The 15,605-nt window shown below is 34.6% G+C and overlaps 2 protein-coding genes and 1 long non-coding RNA gene across 5 annotated transcripts; 2 read left to right on the top strand and 1 right to left on the bottom strand.

Annotated features, from left to right (window-relative positions):
• Positions 1-212: 212 nt before the first annotated feature.
• Positions 213-4,150, top strand: LOC127833900 (uncharacterized). The gene is made up of 6 exons (XM_052359415.1): positions 213-421; positions 989-1,148; positions 1,842-1,908; positions 2,198-2,324; positions 3,218-3,261; positions 3,483-4,150. Exons 1-6 carry the CDS (start codon positions 243-245, stop codon positions 3,608-3,610), a joined length of 705 nt encoding a protein of 234 aa, XP_052215375.1. The 5' UTR covers positions 213-242; the 3' UTR covers positions 3,611-4,150.
• A 157-nt stretch (positions 4,151-4,307) lies between these two features.
• On the bottom strand, positions 4,308-8,983 carry LOC127833897 (putative nuclease HARBI1). 3 transcript variants are annotated; one of them, XM_052359409.1, is made up of 6 exons: positions 8,590-8,983; positions 7,627-7,728; positions 6,691-6,923; positions 6,107-6,260; positions 5,352-5,452; positions 4,308-4,575 (listed from the first exon to the last, which is right to left on the bottom strand). In XM_052359409.1, the coding sequence occupies exons 1-6, from the start codon at positions 8,797-8,799 to the stop codon at positions 4,353-4,355; spliced, it is 1,023 nt and encodes a 340-aa protein (XP_052215369.1). In that variant the 5' UTR covers positions 8,800-8,983; the 3' UTR covers positions 4,308-4,352. The 3 variants fall into 3 exon arrangements, with proteins under 3 accessions (XP_052215369.1, XP_052215372.1, XP_052215370.1); XM_052359412.1 differs by having other exon boundaries at positions 8,014-8,983; XM_052359410.1 differs by having other exon boundaries at positions 4,309-4,575; positions 6,107-6,194.
• A 1,714-nt stretch (positions 8,984-10,697) lies between these two features.
• On the top strand, positions 10,698-13,983 carry LOC127833910 (uncharacterized). Its single transcript, XR_008027672.1, has 2 exons — positions 10,698-12,507; positions 12,885-13,983. It is a non-coding gene; the product is annotated as an uncharacterized LOC127833910 (long non-coding RNA).
• Positions 13,984-15,605: the final 1,622 nt, after the last annotated feature.

The raw sequence follows: 15,605 nt of genomic DNA on the forward strand, positions 1-15,605 counted from the left end.
TTACGACTTACGTACGCATTTCGTAAGTGCGTTTTACTAACATTGCGTAAGTTTGACACCGTACGTAAGTGAAAAAAATGATCGTAACTCTCCAACTTGGAGGTGACATGTAAACAAACAACAACAACTCTGACGCTTAAACTATACTATTTTTACTTTGTTGTTTTATGTAACCCATCTGCTTTCGTAAGTGTGTTGTCACCTAGTGTCGTCTGCACTTGTTTAAGTTTTAACTTGTCACAATGGATGCGGTAACGCTTAATGAGAAGAAAAGAGAAAAAAGGAAATTGAATTGGACAAAAATAGAAACGGAGGTGTTAGCAGCTGCTTACATCGAGCAGCATGCGTTGATAAACGGCAATTTTTCATCGACGTTGTCTGGAAAAGATAAGGATCTTGCGTGGGAAAAAATTGCAGAACAGTGAGTATCATCTAGCGCACTATTATATTTTCTTTGAAACTTAACAATGAACACAATTTTAGATTAGAAAAAAACACAACGTGACATGTGCTTACTGTAGTTTAAACGCTCAAAAACACCATAATAATTTATTATGCTCCCCCCCATTTTTTTTTTTTGGGGGGGGGGAGCATTTAGTCGCCGCTTCGTCTGTCCGTGCGTGTGTCCGTCCGTCCGTGCACAATTTTTGTCCGGGCTATTTCTCAGCAATAAATGACCGGAATTCAATTAAACTTTATGGGAAGCTTCACTACCAAGAGGAGATGTGCATATTATCAGCCGGTTCTGGTCGGATGATTTTTCACAGAGTTATGGCCGTTTGAAATTTTCCATTAACTGTACATATAGTGCAATTTTTGTCCCCCCAACTACTAGACGTTTCTTTTTATCTGAATATATAGTGCAATATTGTGACAAAAAAACTTTGGGGATCATAACCCGTCTCTGACGGCTTCTTGTTAAATAAGGATATAGCTTATTAAAATGTCACTAAACATGCTAGACGTATGTAAACATAATCTCATGCAGAATAAACGCACTGGGAGCAGAAGAAAGAACAGTGGAAGAGATCCGGAAAAAGATTTCCGACACGAAAACAAAACTGAGAAAGAAAGAAAGACAACGGCGCCTATCAATGAAACAAACTGGAGGGGGGCCAGCAATCACACTGGAGCAGTGGGAGGAGAAAGTAAATGCATTTGTATTCACGACTATACCAAGAGAAAGCTATATCAAAGCATATCTCTATTTGATGAGTGACCTTAGAATATTGTTTTTTTATTCATAACCAATGATATCAAATGTAAATTACTGTATCTGACTGATAGCTGTGATGAAATTAATTATGTAATGCAGTGTATCATTTAAGTCAAATCAATAATACTCCTACCGTAGAAATCTAAAAAATACTTGCTTGATTAATTAATAGGGTTCATAAGTGTCTTTTCATATAATTTAGAATTAAAGTGTTTTGTACTCTTTTGTACGCGTAAAAAAGTTGTGTTTTACTTCCGCTAACATCACCAAAAATAAAAAAGTAGGTTTTCGTAACTTTCATTGAACTTTTGTTTGACTTTTACACGTTGTGTTCCACTAACAAGGTAAGTCCATTGACAAAAGTCTTCAAAACATCAATGCAAACATCATTTAATATAATTCTAAGATGGCACAATCATTATATCGATAAAATATTCCAGTTTAACAAATGTAACCAAAAACTGATTTTTTGTCTGTAAACTTGACTTCAAATGGCAAAACAAGTTAAGGGTCGGTAAAAAAGTTCGTGTCTGTCGGGTTAGCGGAAACATACAACTTCTTTAGGCCTAAGTTTGATGCAAATTATATTGTTGATTACCGTACAGTTAGATCTAATTTCTTATAGATGATAGATGTTATTGGCGAAGAGTCGATTGTGGGGTTCGGTGGTGTGGACACGTTTGCTGTGCAACGTGAGTAACATACCTTATTGCAATGATCAAATAAAAAAGTAATCTTTACTTACTGTCATTAGCTATATTATTTACCATACCGTTCCACTAAAACAGTCGCCGTTGTGACAGTTAATGACACCCCGCTGCCGGTATGACTAGATAACGAAAACAGTACTGTTTTCGCAAAAACAGTAAAAATTACTGCTATCCCCGCTGCTAACGCTAAATGTACTTGTGCTTCTAATCTTCATTGTTTTGAAAGGCACTTGAGTTGAAGAAACATTTTGTCTGTTTTCAATAATGACAGGAACACAACAGCCGATGATTGCAGAGCAACATGGTCAATCATGCAGTACGATGTGTGTGGAGCCCACTGTAGCTTTAGAACCCCAGGTGGTAGGAGGAGTCGCAACTCCAAACCAAAAAACAAAAATGTATGTGCAGTGCGTTATAACAAATTCTTTTTATTTCATCTATTTGTTAACAACAGTGTGTATTCAGCAAAGCATCTAAAACATATAAATAATGTGACAAAACACTACTAAAATATGCTATTAGTATAAATACGATACATTCAGTAATGTTAAACTGAAACAAGATAACCAATTAATTTGGAATACATTTCAACAGTATAATACATATTATTAATATCCACACAATCCCTGTAATAAAAATGTAATTATTGCCAATCAACATAAGGTGTGTTTTATGCCCTACTTCGAAGACGAGGGGGTATATTGTTTTGCACATGTTCCGTCGGACCGTCCGTCCACCAAGTGGTTTCCGGATGATAACTCAAGAACGCTTACGCCTAGGATCATGAAACTTCATAGGTACATTGATCATGATTTGCAGATGACCCATATTGATTTTCAGGTCACTAGGTCAAAGTTCAAGGTCACAGTGACTTAAAGCAGTAAATGGTTTCCGGATGTTAACTGAAGAACGCTTAAGCCTGGGATCAGGAAAGTTCATAGGGACATTGGTCATGACTGACAGATAACCCCTATTTATTTTCAGTACTCTAGGTCAAAGGTCAAGGTCACAGTGACTTGAAACAGTAAAATGGTTTCCGGATGATAACTCACGAATGCTAAGGGTTAGGATCAGGAAAGTTCATGGTGACGTTGGTCATGACCGACAGATGACCCCTATTGATTTTCAGGACTCTAGGTCAAAGTTCAAGGTCACAGTGACCTGAAACAACTACAATTGACAGTCCATTTTGGGGGCATGTGTGTTTTACAAACAGCCCTTGTTTTATTCCAATTATTATAACAATCGTCTAACAAATTATTTCAATGTATGTTAATTTGAATTATTACAGGAGTCCAAGCACGAAAAACAAAAGGCGGAAGACAAGTGAAGATGGTAATATTTCAAGAAATAAACTGTTGAATTATGTTAATTTATTTAAGTTTCGCAGTCATGTTGCTTTTCTATAGGTATTGTAACGACTAGCCCAATTAACAATGGGCGAGTCGTTATGAGGCGAGTTGTTAATGGGGCGAGTCGTTACCTATTCCTACCTTTGTTAAAGTCCATTTTGCCTGAATTTCTTTCTATTACTAAAAATAAACCTTTTTTTTCAGATGACCATGAAGATGTCTCTCAACTTTTGAGACAGCAAAATAAGACACTCTATGCAATTTTATTAGAGCAAAGAAGAACCAGAGAACTTCTTGCAAAACTGTTTTCATTTCCGCTTAATGAACAATAAATAATCATTGTTTAAAGTCACACACCTTGAAATGAAATACATGGCATAGTAAGTTTAAGGATAAATGAGAAACATATTTGATCTATGCCAATAAGAATATATCTGGTGGTTACAAGGTAGACATCTGTCTCTTTTGCGCTTTAAAACTTAAAAATAATTGCGTTTGTCGAAATGTATGTATATGTATAGAAATCCTACTTTTGGTTTTTAAATTAAAAAAAACAATAAATAACTTGCTAACAAGGCTAGAGATTTTATGACAATTTTGCACATTTTGAAATTGCATCTATAAGTATTTATTAACATGTACTTCATTTCAAGGTGTGTGGCTTTAAACATTTATTCATGATGTTTGTTTTTGATACAATTAAAAGTTTTGTTTGGAAAAAAATCACCTAGTGAAGTACAATAAATGGAAAATATTATAAATCAAATGACAATTTTAGCAGCAAATTGCTATAAATGAAATGTACTAAATATGGTGTGAAATTAATAAGGTTATTACAATTCTCTGCAATTTTTAACAACTATCAAAAAATATTGTGTCATTGTTAGAACTACTTCTTATATTTTAACACTAAATATCACCTAGTATCACATAGTAATAAAACAATACTCTAGTAGTGAAATGAACAAAACAATACATTTAACAGTTCAGTATGCTATTGAGAATCAATTCATTACTGATTGAGCGATTTCCCTGAAAAAGCTATTCTATATTAAATTAATATAGAATCCCTTTTTAGTGAAATCTCTCAATCAGTAAGGCCCGTGCACGCAACGCATTCAGGTCAGGGTTTTCCAGTGGCAGTTGTACATTGTCATCATCATCTTCTACGTCAATGTCATCAATGTCAAGGAAGCCATCACTCAGACACAGATTGTGCAGCTTGGCACATACAGTCACAACCAGAGCTATCTTCTGAGGCGAAAATTGTAGATAGCCTCCAGTTTTGTGAAGACACCTACAACAAATATACCATACTATATATTAACTGGAAGAAAACACGTGGATATACCATTATGTCATTATTGGCCTGCTTTCATTGGAGATATAAAGTACAGTAAAGTACAATGTACTTTCTCTTACAGTGTCATCAGAAAGAATTGCAAAACAAGTTATGTTTCTGTCCAAGAAAGGTATTAGCATATTGAGTCTTTCACACGACACATCATAATATGGTTAATACCCATAACAAGTATTATTAAAATCTGTACATGTATAACAAAGTTATTGAGCAAACGCGAAACTATTGCAATTTTTCGCACATGCATACACAACAACACACAAACACACGAACACATATGTTCAATTTTGTGACCCCTGGGGCAGGGTCAAATTTGACCACAGGGATAAAATTTGAACAAATTTGGTAAAGGACTATTAGATGTCACTACATACCAAATTTGATAGCCCTAGGCCGGATGGTTATGAACAAGAAAATTTTTGAAGTTTTCACAAAATAGGCCTTATTTAAGCATATGTTCAATTTTGTGACCCCCCGGGGCAGGGTAAAATTTGACCCCAGGGGCATAATTTGAACAAATTTGAAAGAGGTTCACCCCAGGAACATTCCTGAGAAATTTCATCAGAATTGGACCAGTAGTTTAGGAGAAGATGTTTAAAGGAAAAGTAAACGCACGGACACACGCACAACGGACAAAGGACCATGACATAAGCCCCGCTGGCCTTTGGCCAGTGGAGCTAAAAATCAAATCTATTTGTTATAACATTAATAACCTAAAACGTGACTTCAACAGTCCAAACGCCCTCTCTACTACCATCCTCGAACGACTGTGGGCCAAGTTGAACGCGATCTCAGCTCTGCTCATTGGATTCAGCTACCAGCATATTAAAAAAAAAAAAAATGTATATATAGATATAGTCGAGCTAAAAAGGTTATTGAAAAACATTGAACATTACTGGACTGGTAAATACGATATGAATCACCGTTGAATAGGAAATAAGAGAAATTGTTTTTTTCAACAAAAGGAATGTTTGTACACAAAAGTACATTGTATTATTGCTCACTCTCATAAATACATTTTATATCATGATTATTAACAATCTTTATACAAGATTATCTAACTAAACAATTACCATAAGTACTTTATTTTATGCTTTCCGGTGGTTTATAGAGAAATATCAGTGAATTAAAACTGATTGTTTCACTGTTTCAAACAGTGAAAATTAACTGAAAATTATCGATAATTTTCACTGTTTACTTTTTTGACGAAATGACGTCATTATCCCAGCAAAATTCTTTAGTTTAACTCATTAACCATGTACATAAACTGTAATCAAAAGCATTAAATAAAAGGAAAATTTATTGGATTCGGTTAAATATCGATTTTAATTCACTCATGAAAATATTATTTTCTATGATCACTCGTGAATTAAAATCGATAATGCACAGAATGCAACAAATATCCTCTGGCTCTTTAACATACATGTTTATGTACATTAATGGTTTGTCAATGATGATGAAAAATTACCTTTGGAGTAAGAAGATATGGTTTCAGTCCATAGCCGGAGTCTCCTAGTAGCCATCCTTTGCTTCCATCCACCAGCCAGTCCTTCAAGCTACAGTTGTCAAAGATTACACTGTCATGTGTGGATCCCGCCCACTTTGCCACAATGTTAGTGAATCTACAAAAAAAGTTTTCAGCTTTTCTTTTCAAACGCATAAAATCTGAAAACATGAATCATAAAGGGTATGTACACTGTAGTGTTGTGTTCGAATGAGCAGAGATTAGCAGAGTAAAGGATTAACAAAAATAAATTGTTGCGTTGCTTTATAATCTCACTTAAGATTTAAAATTTGTTTTGTCTCTTGACATGATATTATATGCATTATAATTCAAATAATTTACAAAAGTGAAACATTTATTTTAAGTTTCATGTTATTCCACAAAATAGTTACTGAGAAACATCTCCTGTCAGAAAAGTGATACAGACAGATAAACAGTAGAACAGACAGACAACACCAAAGCAACATCCCTCCACCTTTGGAGATAATCATTAGATATGCTTTTTTGTCAGTTCTTTCACAAACTTATACAAAGAGAAAAAGAGTAACCTCATGTTTGCATCTACAACAGCTTGTACATTAATGGAATGGTATCCTTTCCGACACACATATATGTCTTCTCTCTCCCTTGGGGCTAACATGGCGATGTGTGTGCAATCCACTGCTCCAATCACATTTGGAATTCCGGCTATACCAAAAAATTTTTGTTTCACTTGGACCAGTTCTCTCTCCGATGTAGGGAATACCACAGTATTCAAGCGGCGGTCTAAAGCTTTTAGCACCTTCAACAAAACATAAAGTGATAACTCTTTGATGGAATGTTCAGTAATTTATTTACCAATTGACATTACACTTAATTTAGCTACATAATAAAAATTGTTCCTTTTAAATATTAATTGTTTAAAAGCAGTGAACGGATTGACTTATGCAAAGCATCTGAAGGGCCTTTAAGCCACAATGTCGTACAAATTAAAATTTGATCATACATTCTGTTAACATCTCAGACAAACATGTTTATCAGCCTCACTGAATCTCTTTCCGAAACTCTAATAATATTCTCTATAAAATGTACATAACTTTAAAAACAAGAACTCCGCGAGTCGGATGTTTCACCTAATGAGTATATTTTCAAACGATGGGTGATAACTAAAAAATGGGACCACCCAGAGTTATGGTTCCTTGTCACTACTCTTCCTCTCATTGAGCTGTATCACTGTAAAAAGTTTTAATTTGATATCTTCAATACTTTATTAGTTATGCGCCGGAAACAATTTATGACAGACGGACAGACAGACAAGACGATGGAGAAGTGATCCATTTATGTCGCGTCTACGTAATAATAAAAGGCGACAAAAAAATGTGTGAAGTGTTAAGGGAGCTGTTGAGTACGCAGAACATATTTTTAAACTATGTGTTACTGCAAAACATATATATTTTCCATGTCGAAAAAGCAATTTTGATTTTAAATATGTTCAACTATTGTACCTGCCAAATACTCTTACAAACTGAACTTCTTGAGACACCGTGAGTCATGCCACCTTCACTGTAAAACTCAGATTTGGCTAGAAATTGAAGTGTTATCAGCAACTGAAAAATTGTAACAGATAGTGATATACTTTGAAAAAAATAAGAGTTCAGGAATTTTGTTAGTACGCAAGCCTGTGACGAGCTTACTAAGGAATTTCCTGGATGAGTTTAATAAACTATGGTTTGAAATGACAATGAGTGTCAGATTTTTTTTATGCTTCAAATGAACAAATTAAATTATCTCTAAGACAAAATGACATTGCTGGACAATACAATTAATGTATGATTATACGGATATAGTAGGGTTTTATACTTAATATATTTAAAAACATATCTGAACAATACCAATTCAATTGCTGTACACAGAATCAAACCATACTGCAGTAATTCCATTTCATTGTGAAATCGTCTTCGTTGGATGCCACAACAAGCTACATTATTAACATGCCATTATCTGATAAAATAACCTTACTGCATTTTGTAAAATTGATCAAAGAGATCAATATCTTTTCAACAAGGTTATATACCAAACTCTGGCATATTCCATAGGTAACTTGTCAAAGAATGTTTTCCAAACAAAGGGGGATGAGATTCACTATTCGGATACAGATTTCGGATGAAAATCCTTTTCACAGTAATACATATGTAGTTCCCCATATCCAGTTAATATTGCGTTCTACAAACTCAGTAACACTCGAAAATGAATCATAGCTGTTACAAAATAAAAGAATACTTGTGTATTTTAATAGCGTTATCAGTTCCAAAAAGGGCAAACGCATTATTTAATTTTCATAAAAAGTTGACAATGTCAAGGACGCAAGCGCTATTGACACGTACTTTTCTGAATGCGGCAAACTGTCACTCTAACAAGTTGTCATTTCAAATGATACAACAAAATCAAAATATGTTAATCTATATTACCTTCGTCATTGACGACAATGGGTGACTTCTGTTACATTGCGGCGATATGTCGTCCTTAATTAATTCATGGACTGTGTAGATTTGTGTTTTTGACAGTCTATACTTTCGCTGTATTTCTTGCTCTGTCAGAACATTTAGATAGTTTGGTCGATCTCTAAAAATCCTTGGATTTCTCCTTCGAGCGTTCCTTCTCGGAAATAACGCGGCCATATTTACGAAACTACTGAATGCTTACGCATGCTTTTTTTGTTCGTAAAGTTGCGTTAAAACTTACGTAAAACTTACGTACGCATTTTTTAGTAAAACGCATTTGCGCAAAAATTTCAAACGTACGCAAGGAATTACGAAAATCGTAGACATACGCTAGCGTAACTCTGTTAGTAAAACGGTCCCCCGGTACGTTAGTTTGTTGTTGTTGTGCTGTTTTCAATAAATGGAGACAGTGCTACCATGAAGGGACAATATGATGAAATGATGGAATGCAGATATATTCGAAGATTTACTACCTCAATAAATAACACATGCAAAAATGTATACAGGCATATAACAAAAAGTTCATAAGTGTATGTATTGATATCTTATTATAAATGTATTGATAATGTCGTTCTTTTCAACAGTGAAAGGGTAGAAAACAGTAACAATAATTCTTGCTTTTCGCCTGTGTAAATTATTGTCCTTAATTTGTTAAATGTATTGTGAACATTAGATAATTGTTTATAAACAAATATACCGTGATCATTAGTTTATCTCAATTGTTAAGAACTACCGAAAATATGATATAAATCTTTCTAAAAGTAACAACATAAATATGTAATGAGTTAAAAATGTTAATGATATATATGTTTTAAATACATTTTAAAGAATACGAGTTTGTGGCTTCATTAACTTCTAAATATCTAAATAACAAAAAGTGGTGTTCTAACTGAGAATCCGCTGCATATTGATGTGTAAATTAGGATGACGTTTCTTGACACGCTTGTCAAGCAACTTAGATTTCCTTGCTGGGAACAAATACTGAACGGTCGTCACAAGACAGCCAACACAACGCGATATACACTGAACACATTTTCTCCAAAATGCGTCTCCGTAAATTATAAAGATAAAAACACACATTTAAAATCCATTTTCATCGGTAGTTTAAACATCATATGAAAACAATGATCAACCTTTTATGAGAAGTGACTATTGAAATAAAGCACATATGCTTGTAAAAACACACGCACACACATGGATATAACTGGTAACAGAACTAGGGAGAGCCCATGCAAAGTAGTGTGTCGGGTTAAGAGAGCACACACATTTCAGACTATGCTCATATCAAATCACCCATGTTCAACAACATTAATAAATACGTTTAAGTTTAGTTACTTCTTAAATACTAAACCCCTAAACTTACAATTTGCACGGTTTTTCTCATTTATGTTTTAGTACTTAAGCACCGTTCAACAATGGACGTAACGCCTTCTTGAAAATGGTTGAGCGGAGCTTATCGATGTAATTTTACAGCGCTTATACATTTAAGCACTATAACTTATGAAAAGCGCGATTATGGCACACTATTTGCGTCTCACAGACAGTCCCCCAAAGTAAACGTGAAATATGTTGAATCATAATGTTGATAATATTTGAATTGAAATGATATTTTTTTTTGTTTCTTAAAGCTTTCAAAACTATTTAACCATTTAAATCTGCCTTTATTACTTCAACGTCGAAATGAAAGCCGTATATGAGTATGAAAAATACGCGGTGGAATCTCTTTTTTAAACTTGCACTCCTCTTTTTTCTCTCTCGTTCCCACGACATAATCACTCGGGGGAACAAGTTAGCTATGTCGTTGGAACGACTTACTAAGTCCAGGGAACGAGATAGAAACAATGAGTGCAAAACTAAATAAAAGAGGAGCGCATTAAAACAAAAGAGCGGTGCAATAAGTAAAGGTGGGATGCATTAAAACAAAAGAGAAGAAAATTTTAGGTAATTTTAGGAAAATACTTACTAACTCGTGAGAACGAGTTATTATGTCGTAGGATCGACTTACTAAGTCGATGGAACGAGGTAGAAAAAAAGAGGAGTGCACAACTGAATAAAAGAGGTTTCCAATGAAAACACCCAGCAAACATGCACATATGGGTCCCATATGGGATGTTTCTGGGCAAACCCATATGGGTAAGCCCATATGGGAGTCATTTGGGACCAATATGGGCTAGCCCATATGGGAATGCCCACAAGGGTCCCATATAGGTCCCATATTATTGCGCTATCGGGCAAATATGTAAACTTGTATTTATTTGATTAAAAACTCATTTCTTAAAACGTATGTAGAACTTACTTGATCTAAACTGCTAATATTTTACCCAAAAATAGAAAATCGATGCATAAGCAAATAATATGCGGCCCATATGGGTCCCATACGGGTCCCATATGGGAGTTATTTGGGAGCTATATGGGCTTGCCCATGTGGGAATGCCGATAAGGGTCCCATATAGGTCCCATATTATTGCGCTATCACGAAAAAGATGTAAACTAGTATTTATTTGATTAAAAACTCATTTCTTAAAACGTATGCTGGACTAACTTGATCTAAACTGCTAATATTTTACCCAAAAATAGAAAATCAATGCATAAGCAAGTAATATGCAGTCCATATAGGTCCCATATGGGTCCCATTTGGGCCGCCCAACAAAGCACAAAATCAGCTACCGGGCTGTTTCTGGGCAAACTCATATGGGTAAGCCCAAATGGGAGTCATTTGGGACCTATATGGGTTAGCCCATATGGGAATGCCCTTAAGGGTCCCATATAGGTCCCATATTATTGCGCTATCAGGATAAAGATATAAACTTTTATTTATTTGATTAAAAACTCATTTCTTAAAACGTATGTATGACAAACTTGATCTCAACTGCTAATATTTTACCCCAAAATATAAAATCAATGCATAAGCAAATAATATGCAGTCCATATGGGTCCCATACGGGTCCCATTTGGGCCGCCCAACAAAGTACAAAATCAGCTATCGGGCGCACATTTTTTGAAAATTCTGTTTTTGATATTGCTTTGTTTTAAATAATGTATATACTATGATTAATATGTAGTTATTTTCAAGAGATAATTTTAATTTAAATAATCGCGCAGAAAAATAAAGTATTTAAATAATATGCGCATGCGCAGATGTTAATTCCGCCTCGCCTCGCATTCAAAACAAAAACACTCGAAACGGTAATTTGTTAAATTGTGATATTAAACACGTAATTATATATTTCTTTTGAAATCAGATATATATGGCTGATCACGCATTATTTATTTATCTGTAACTCCAATGAATGCTTGTGTGTTTAATAATTTGAATTGCAAATTATTAGATTTCTTTATTCGCTTTGCCTTTGCCATGTATTTTCGCGACGTAAGTCGTTACGTTCGATTGTCGCCATAGATCAATCTCTTAGTTAAACTGCTTAATTCAACTTGATTCTGCCCAAAATTCAATACAAACTATTTATAGCAGACAGGCGCATGTCTGAAAAAATGGAACACTTAATTAGTAATCATGCTAATGCATGAGAATCTTACTTATCTCATACATTGATAATATTAATTTAAACGTATTGCATCAAAGACGTATAATATAATGTTTTTTTATAGGTCTTTGATTACTTGCAAGCAAGCCAAGGTTGTCTGCCTGTGGACAAATTTTTAGGATTATTTAAACACATATTTGCAGAATGTTAAAAAAGTCTGTGTATTAAGAAATAATTAAATTCGTAATGTTTATTGTACAAATTTATTTCAGAAAATAAAATATTCACCACCGCCTCGTTTGCCAACATCGTCTTTACAAGGAATGTCCAGCAGTGCATGACAGAGGCCGGTCACTCCCATTAGATCCAGCTGAAGAGCCTTCCCAGTTCATAGGACAAAGTAACTGATTTTTGTGCTTGAAACTTTAACTTAAAATTATTTCAGTTTTGGAATTACTGCTTATAAAATACCTGATAGTTAATTACATAAATAATTGATGTAAACAGATAATCCAACTTAAAAAATATAAAATACACAGTCATTTAGTGATCTATAATAATACATACTTCTACTAATAAAAGAAACAGATTGACGTTGACGGGCATATAGGTGCAAGTTGCTATAATCAGCCCTAGCTGTACAACAGCTGTTGGGACAAATCGGGCCCGCCGCCGTTATATCGGCACACATCCGATATACTTATATCTGACCCAGCTGTGATATATATTATTGTCAACATAATTTTAGGTACAGTTGTTTTTTTCTCTTGTCGTCAGATGCAGTTACACAGATTTTAACGGTGTTGGAAACAATGAGAGACAAGAACAGGGAAATGAAGCGGATGCTGCAGCAGCTCTTGGCTAGGTCAGCTACTGATGACGAGCCAATGCAACTGCCAGAGAACATCATTCTTCCAATTGGAACATTTGAGCAAATGGATGAGTTTGAATAGCATCTTGGTGATGAAGCTACGATCCATCTTTTCTAGGACTGCTGCATAGTTCAAGCTTTTTTATCAAATATATTAAGCAATGTTGTAAATGTAATTGACAGTTTTTTCTCCATTAATCCTAAACCATTCCTTTAAGGCTCATCTTCTAAGAAAGCAAACAATCTTTTTTATCTGGAAATGAAACAGTATATATTCCTTTGCAAAAGAAGAAACAGCATTCCAGTTTTTGAAGGTTTTAAAAGACATATATATATATATATATATATATATCATGTGCAATTACGAAAAACACTAGAATGTATGAAGATATCAAAGATAATAATATGGACTTGTTCTCGAAAAAGGATTTGCCATTTATTTCAGTTTTGGATTTTTTTGCAGGGTTTTTAATTTGTAGTTTATAAAATATTTTGTTTAGTCTTGCAAGTATGTTTTCCACGAATGTTCTTTGAGTACATGGTGTGTTATTTGTATTGGTTAAAGATTTAATATGCATGGGTATGTTTTGTAGTAATGTGTAGTAAATCAGGAAAATACTTGAAGGTATTCTGTATATGTAAAAATAATAGAAGTCCTTAATTCTATAGTCGTATAACTGGTCGACATATATAATGTTATAGAAAAACGTCTTATTGTTTGAAGTTATGTCTTTATTGTTCCATAAAATACTGTTGGTTTGGGTTTATATATTATGAGTAACATTACTCCATGCAGATAGAACATTAGATAGAAACATGTTTTCGTTAGCTACTTTATGTAAAATACTTTTGCTGATGTTACATTCAAAAAGTTAGGAATCACCATATTATTTTAGAATTTTCTGGTAGAATAGTTAACGTGGGATCCTCCTGCTATGTATGTATGAATCCATGTATATGTGTGTAATACTTTATGTGAATAAAAGTTGAGAGTACTTTAATAAATTTTTAAGTCTTAACAAAAACCTTGTATTTCTTGCAGGATAATGCTATTAAGCTCTTAAACCCTTTGATATCACTCTGTTCCAGCAAGAAGAAATAGATAAAACATTTAAAAAAAATGAAATGGAAAGTACATGTACAAGAATCTTTTGTCTGATGTTCAATTTGAACACACAGTATTTCATGTTTGCAGCCTACATATTATTTCTAACATCACCTGAATTTCCATTAATGCGTTGTCCCAAATTTTACAGGCTCTGTGTACCCATATTGAATACAATGCTACCAGTTTGTAGCCCATATTTAGTACAATGCTGCCCGTATGTAGCCCATATTGAGTAAAAGGGCTACCCGTATGTAGCCCATATTGAGTAAAAGGGATGCCCATGTTGGACCTATATGGGTCCCATGTGGGCACCTATATGGGCCCCATGTGGGCTGCCAACATGGGACCCAGATGGGTAGTGCAACCGGGCTCCATATGGGTCCCATCCTGGCTGCCCCATATACTTTCATGGGGCAGCCCAGATGGGACCCATGTGGAGCCCGGTTGCACTTCCCATCTGGGTCCCATGTTGGCAGCCCACATGGGGCCCATATAGGTGCCCACATGGGACCCATTTGGGTCCCATATAGATTGTTTGCTGGGCAAGAGCGATGCAGTAAATATAGGATCTGGCACGAGTTGTCATATCATACCATATTTTTTTATTAATTGAGTTCAGCAATTTTGTTAGTAAGCGAGCCTTTGGCGACCTTACTAACGAATTTCTTAAACGAGTTTAATAAAATATGGTATGACATGACAACGAGTGTCAGATCTTTTTTATCACAGGCTTTTAAATGAGCAAATTAAATAATTATTTACGCAAACATAATGATAAATCCCGAATGCTGTTTACATTTCGTGACGTCATTTGACGTTGCAACGTCATTTCAGCAAAATAACAAAAATCGAACGAAAATAAGCCGATGAAAACGCTCAAAAAGTATATTACACATGTGTAAAATAAAAATATTCGTAATGGTTATATTACATGGGAAACAGGGTATGGCATGTGATAAATTGTTTTATGCACCCTTCCTTTATTTACTGCACTGCTATTTTTCATTAAACTCCTCTTTTATTTAGTTTTGCACTCTATGTCACCTCTATGCCATCGTAGAAATGCCAGGTCAAGGCTGTCGAAACGCATGTAGATTAATAGGACCTTATCTCTTCCACGTCACTTTTAAATCCATATAAGAACCAGAAAGATAATACATTGCGACCTGATAAGCACATGTTTGTATTTACTGAGCGCCGATTAAAAGGGGTTCATCACATATAAGTCCGATTTTAACCGTACAAGCGCCCTTTGAAGGTTGTCGGAACGAAAGCAATTTTTTACGTATTAAAATAAGTTTTAGAGACCGCAAAAGCTCCCTCTATATTTCACTCGACGAGGGTTGATTCTGGTCCCGTTGGTTGAACTGCGAATGTCAACTGGCTGCAGATTTAAAGTGCTTCATTAGATCGCAATTAAAACATATTAGAACTTGTGAAAATGATAATGAAGCAAATAAATAGAGATTCATTAAATAAACATTATTGCACAATATATATAAAGGTAAAAACATAATTC

Source organism: Dreissena polymorpha, chromosome 6 (assembly GCF_020536995.1).
Source record: "Dreissena polymorpha isolate Duluth1 chromosome 6, UMN_Dpol_1.0, whole genome shotgun sequence".
Taxonomy (NCBI): domain Eukaryota; kingdom Metazoa; phylum Mollusca; class Bivalvia; order Myida; family Dreissenidae; genus Dreissena; species Dreissena polymorpha.

Excerpts from the sequence above, each read along its gene's own strand:
- LOC127833900 (XM_052359415.1), top strand. The coding sequence starts at position 243 with ATGGATGCGGTAACGCTTAATGAGAAGAAAAGAGAAAAAAGGAAATTG. Across the intron at positions 2,325-3,217 it reads CCAAACCAAAAAACAAAAAT|GAGTCCAAGCACGAAAAACA; the intron begins GTATGTGCAGTG and ends GAATTATTACAG. Across the intron at positions 3,262-3,482 it reads GCGGAAGACAAGTGAAGATG|ATGACCATGAAGATGTCTCT; the intron begins GTAATATTTCAA and ends CTTTTTTTTCAG.
- LOC127833897 (XM_052359409.1), bottom strand. The coding sequence starts at position 8,799 with ATGGCCGCGTTATTTCCGAGAAGGAACGCTCGAAGGAGAAATCCAAGG. Across the intron at positions 6,924-7,626 it reads TTTGTAAGAGTATTTGGCAG|GTGCTAAAAGCTTTAGACCG; the intron begins GTACAATAGTTG and ends GTTTTGTTGAAG. Across the intron at positions 5,453-6,106 it reads CATATCTTCTTACTCCAAAG|CTGAATCCAATGAGCAGAGC; the intron begins GTAATTTTTCAT and ends ATATGCTGGTAG.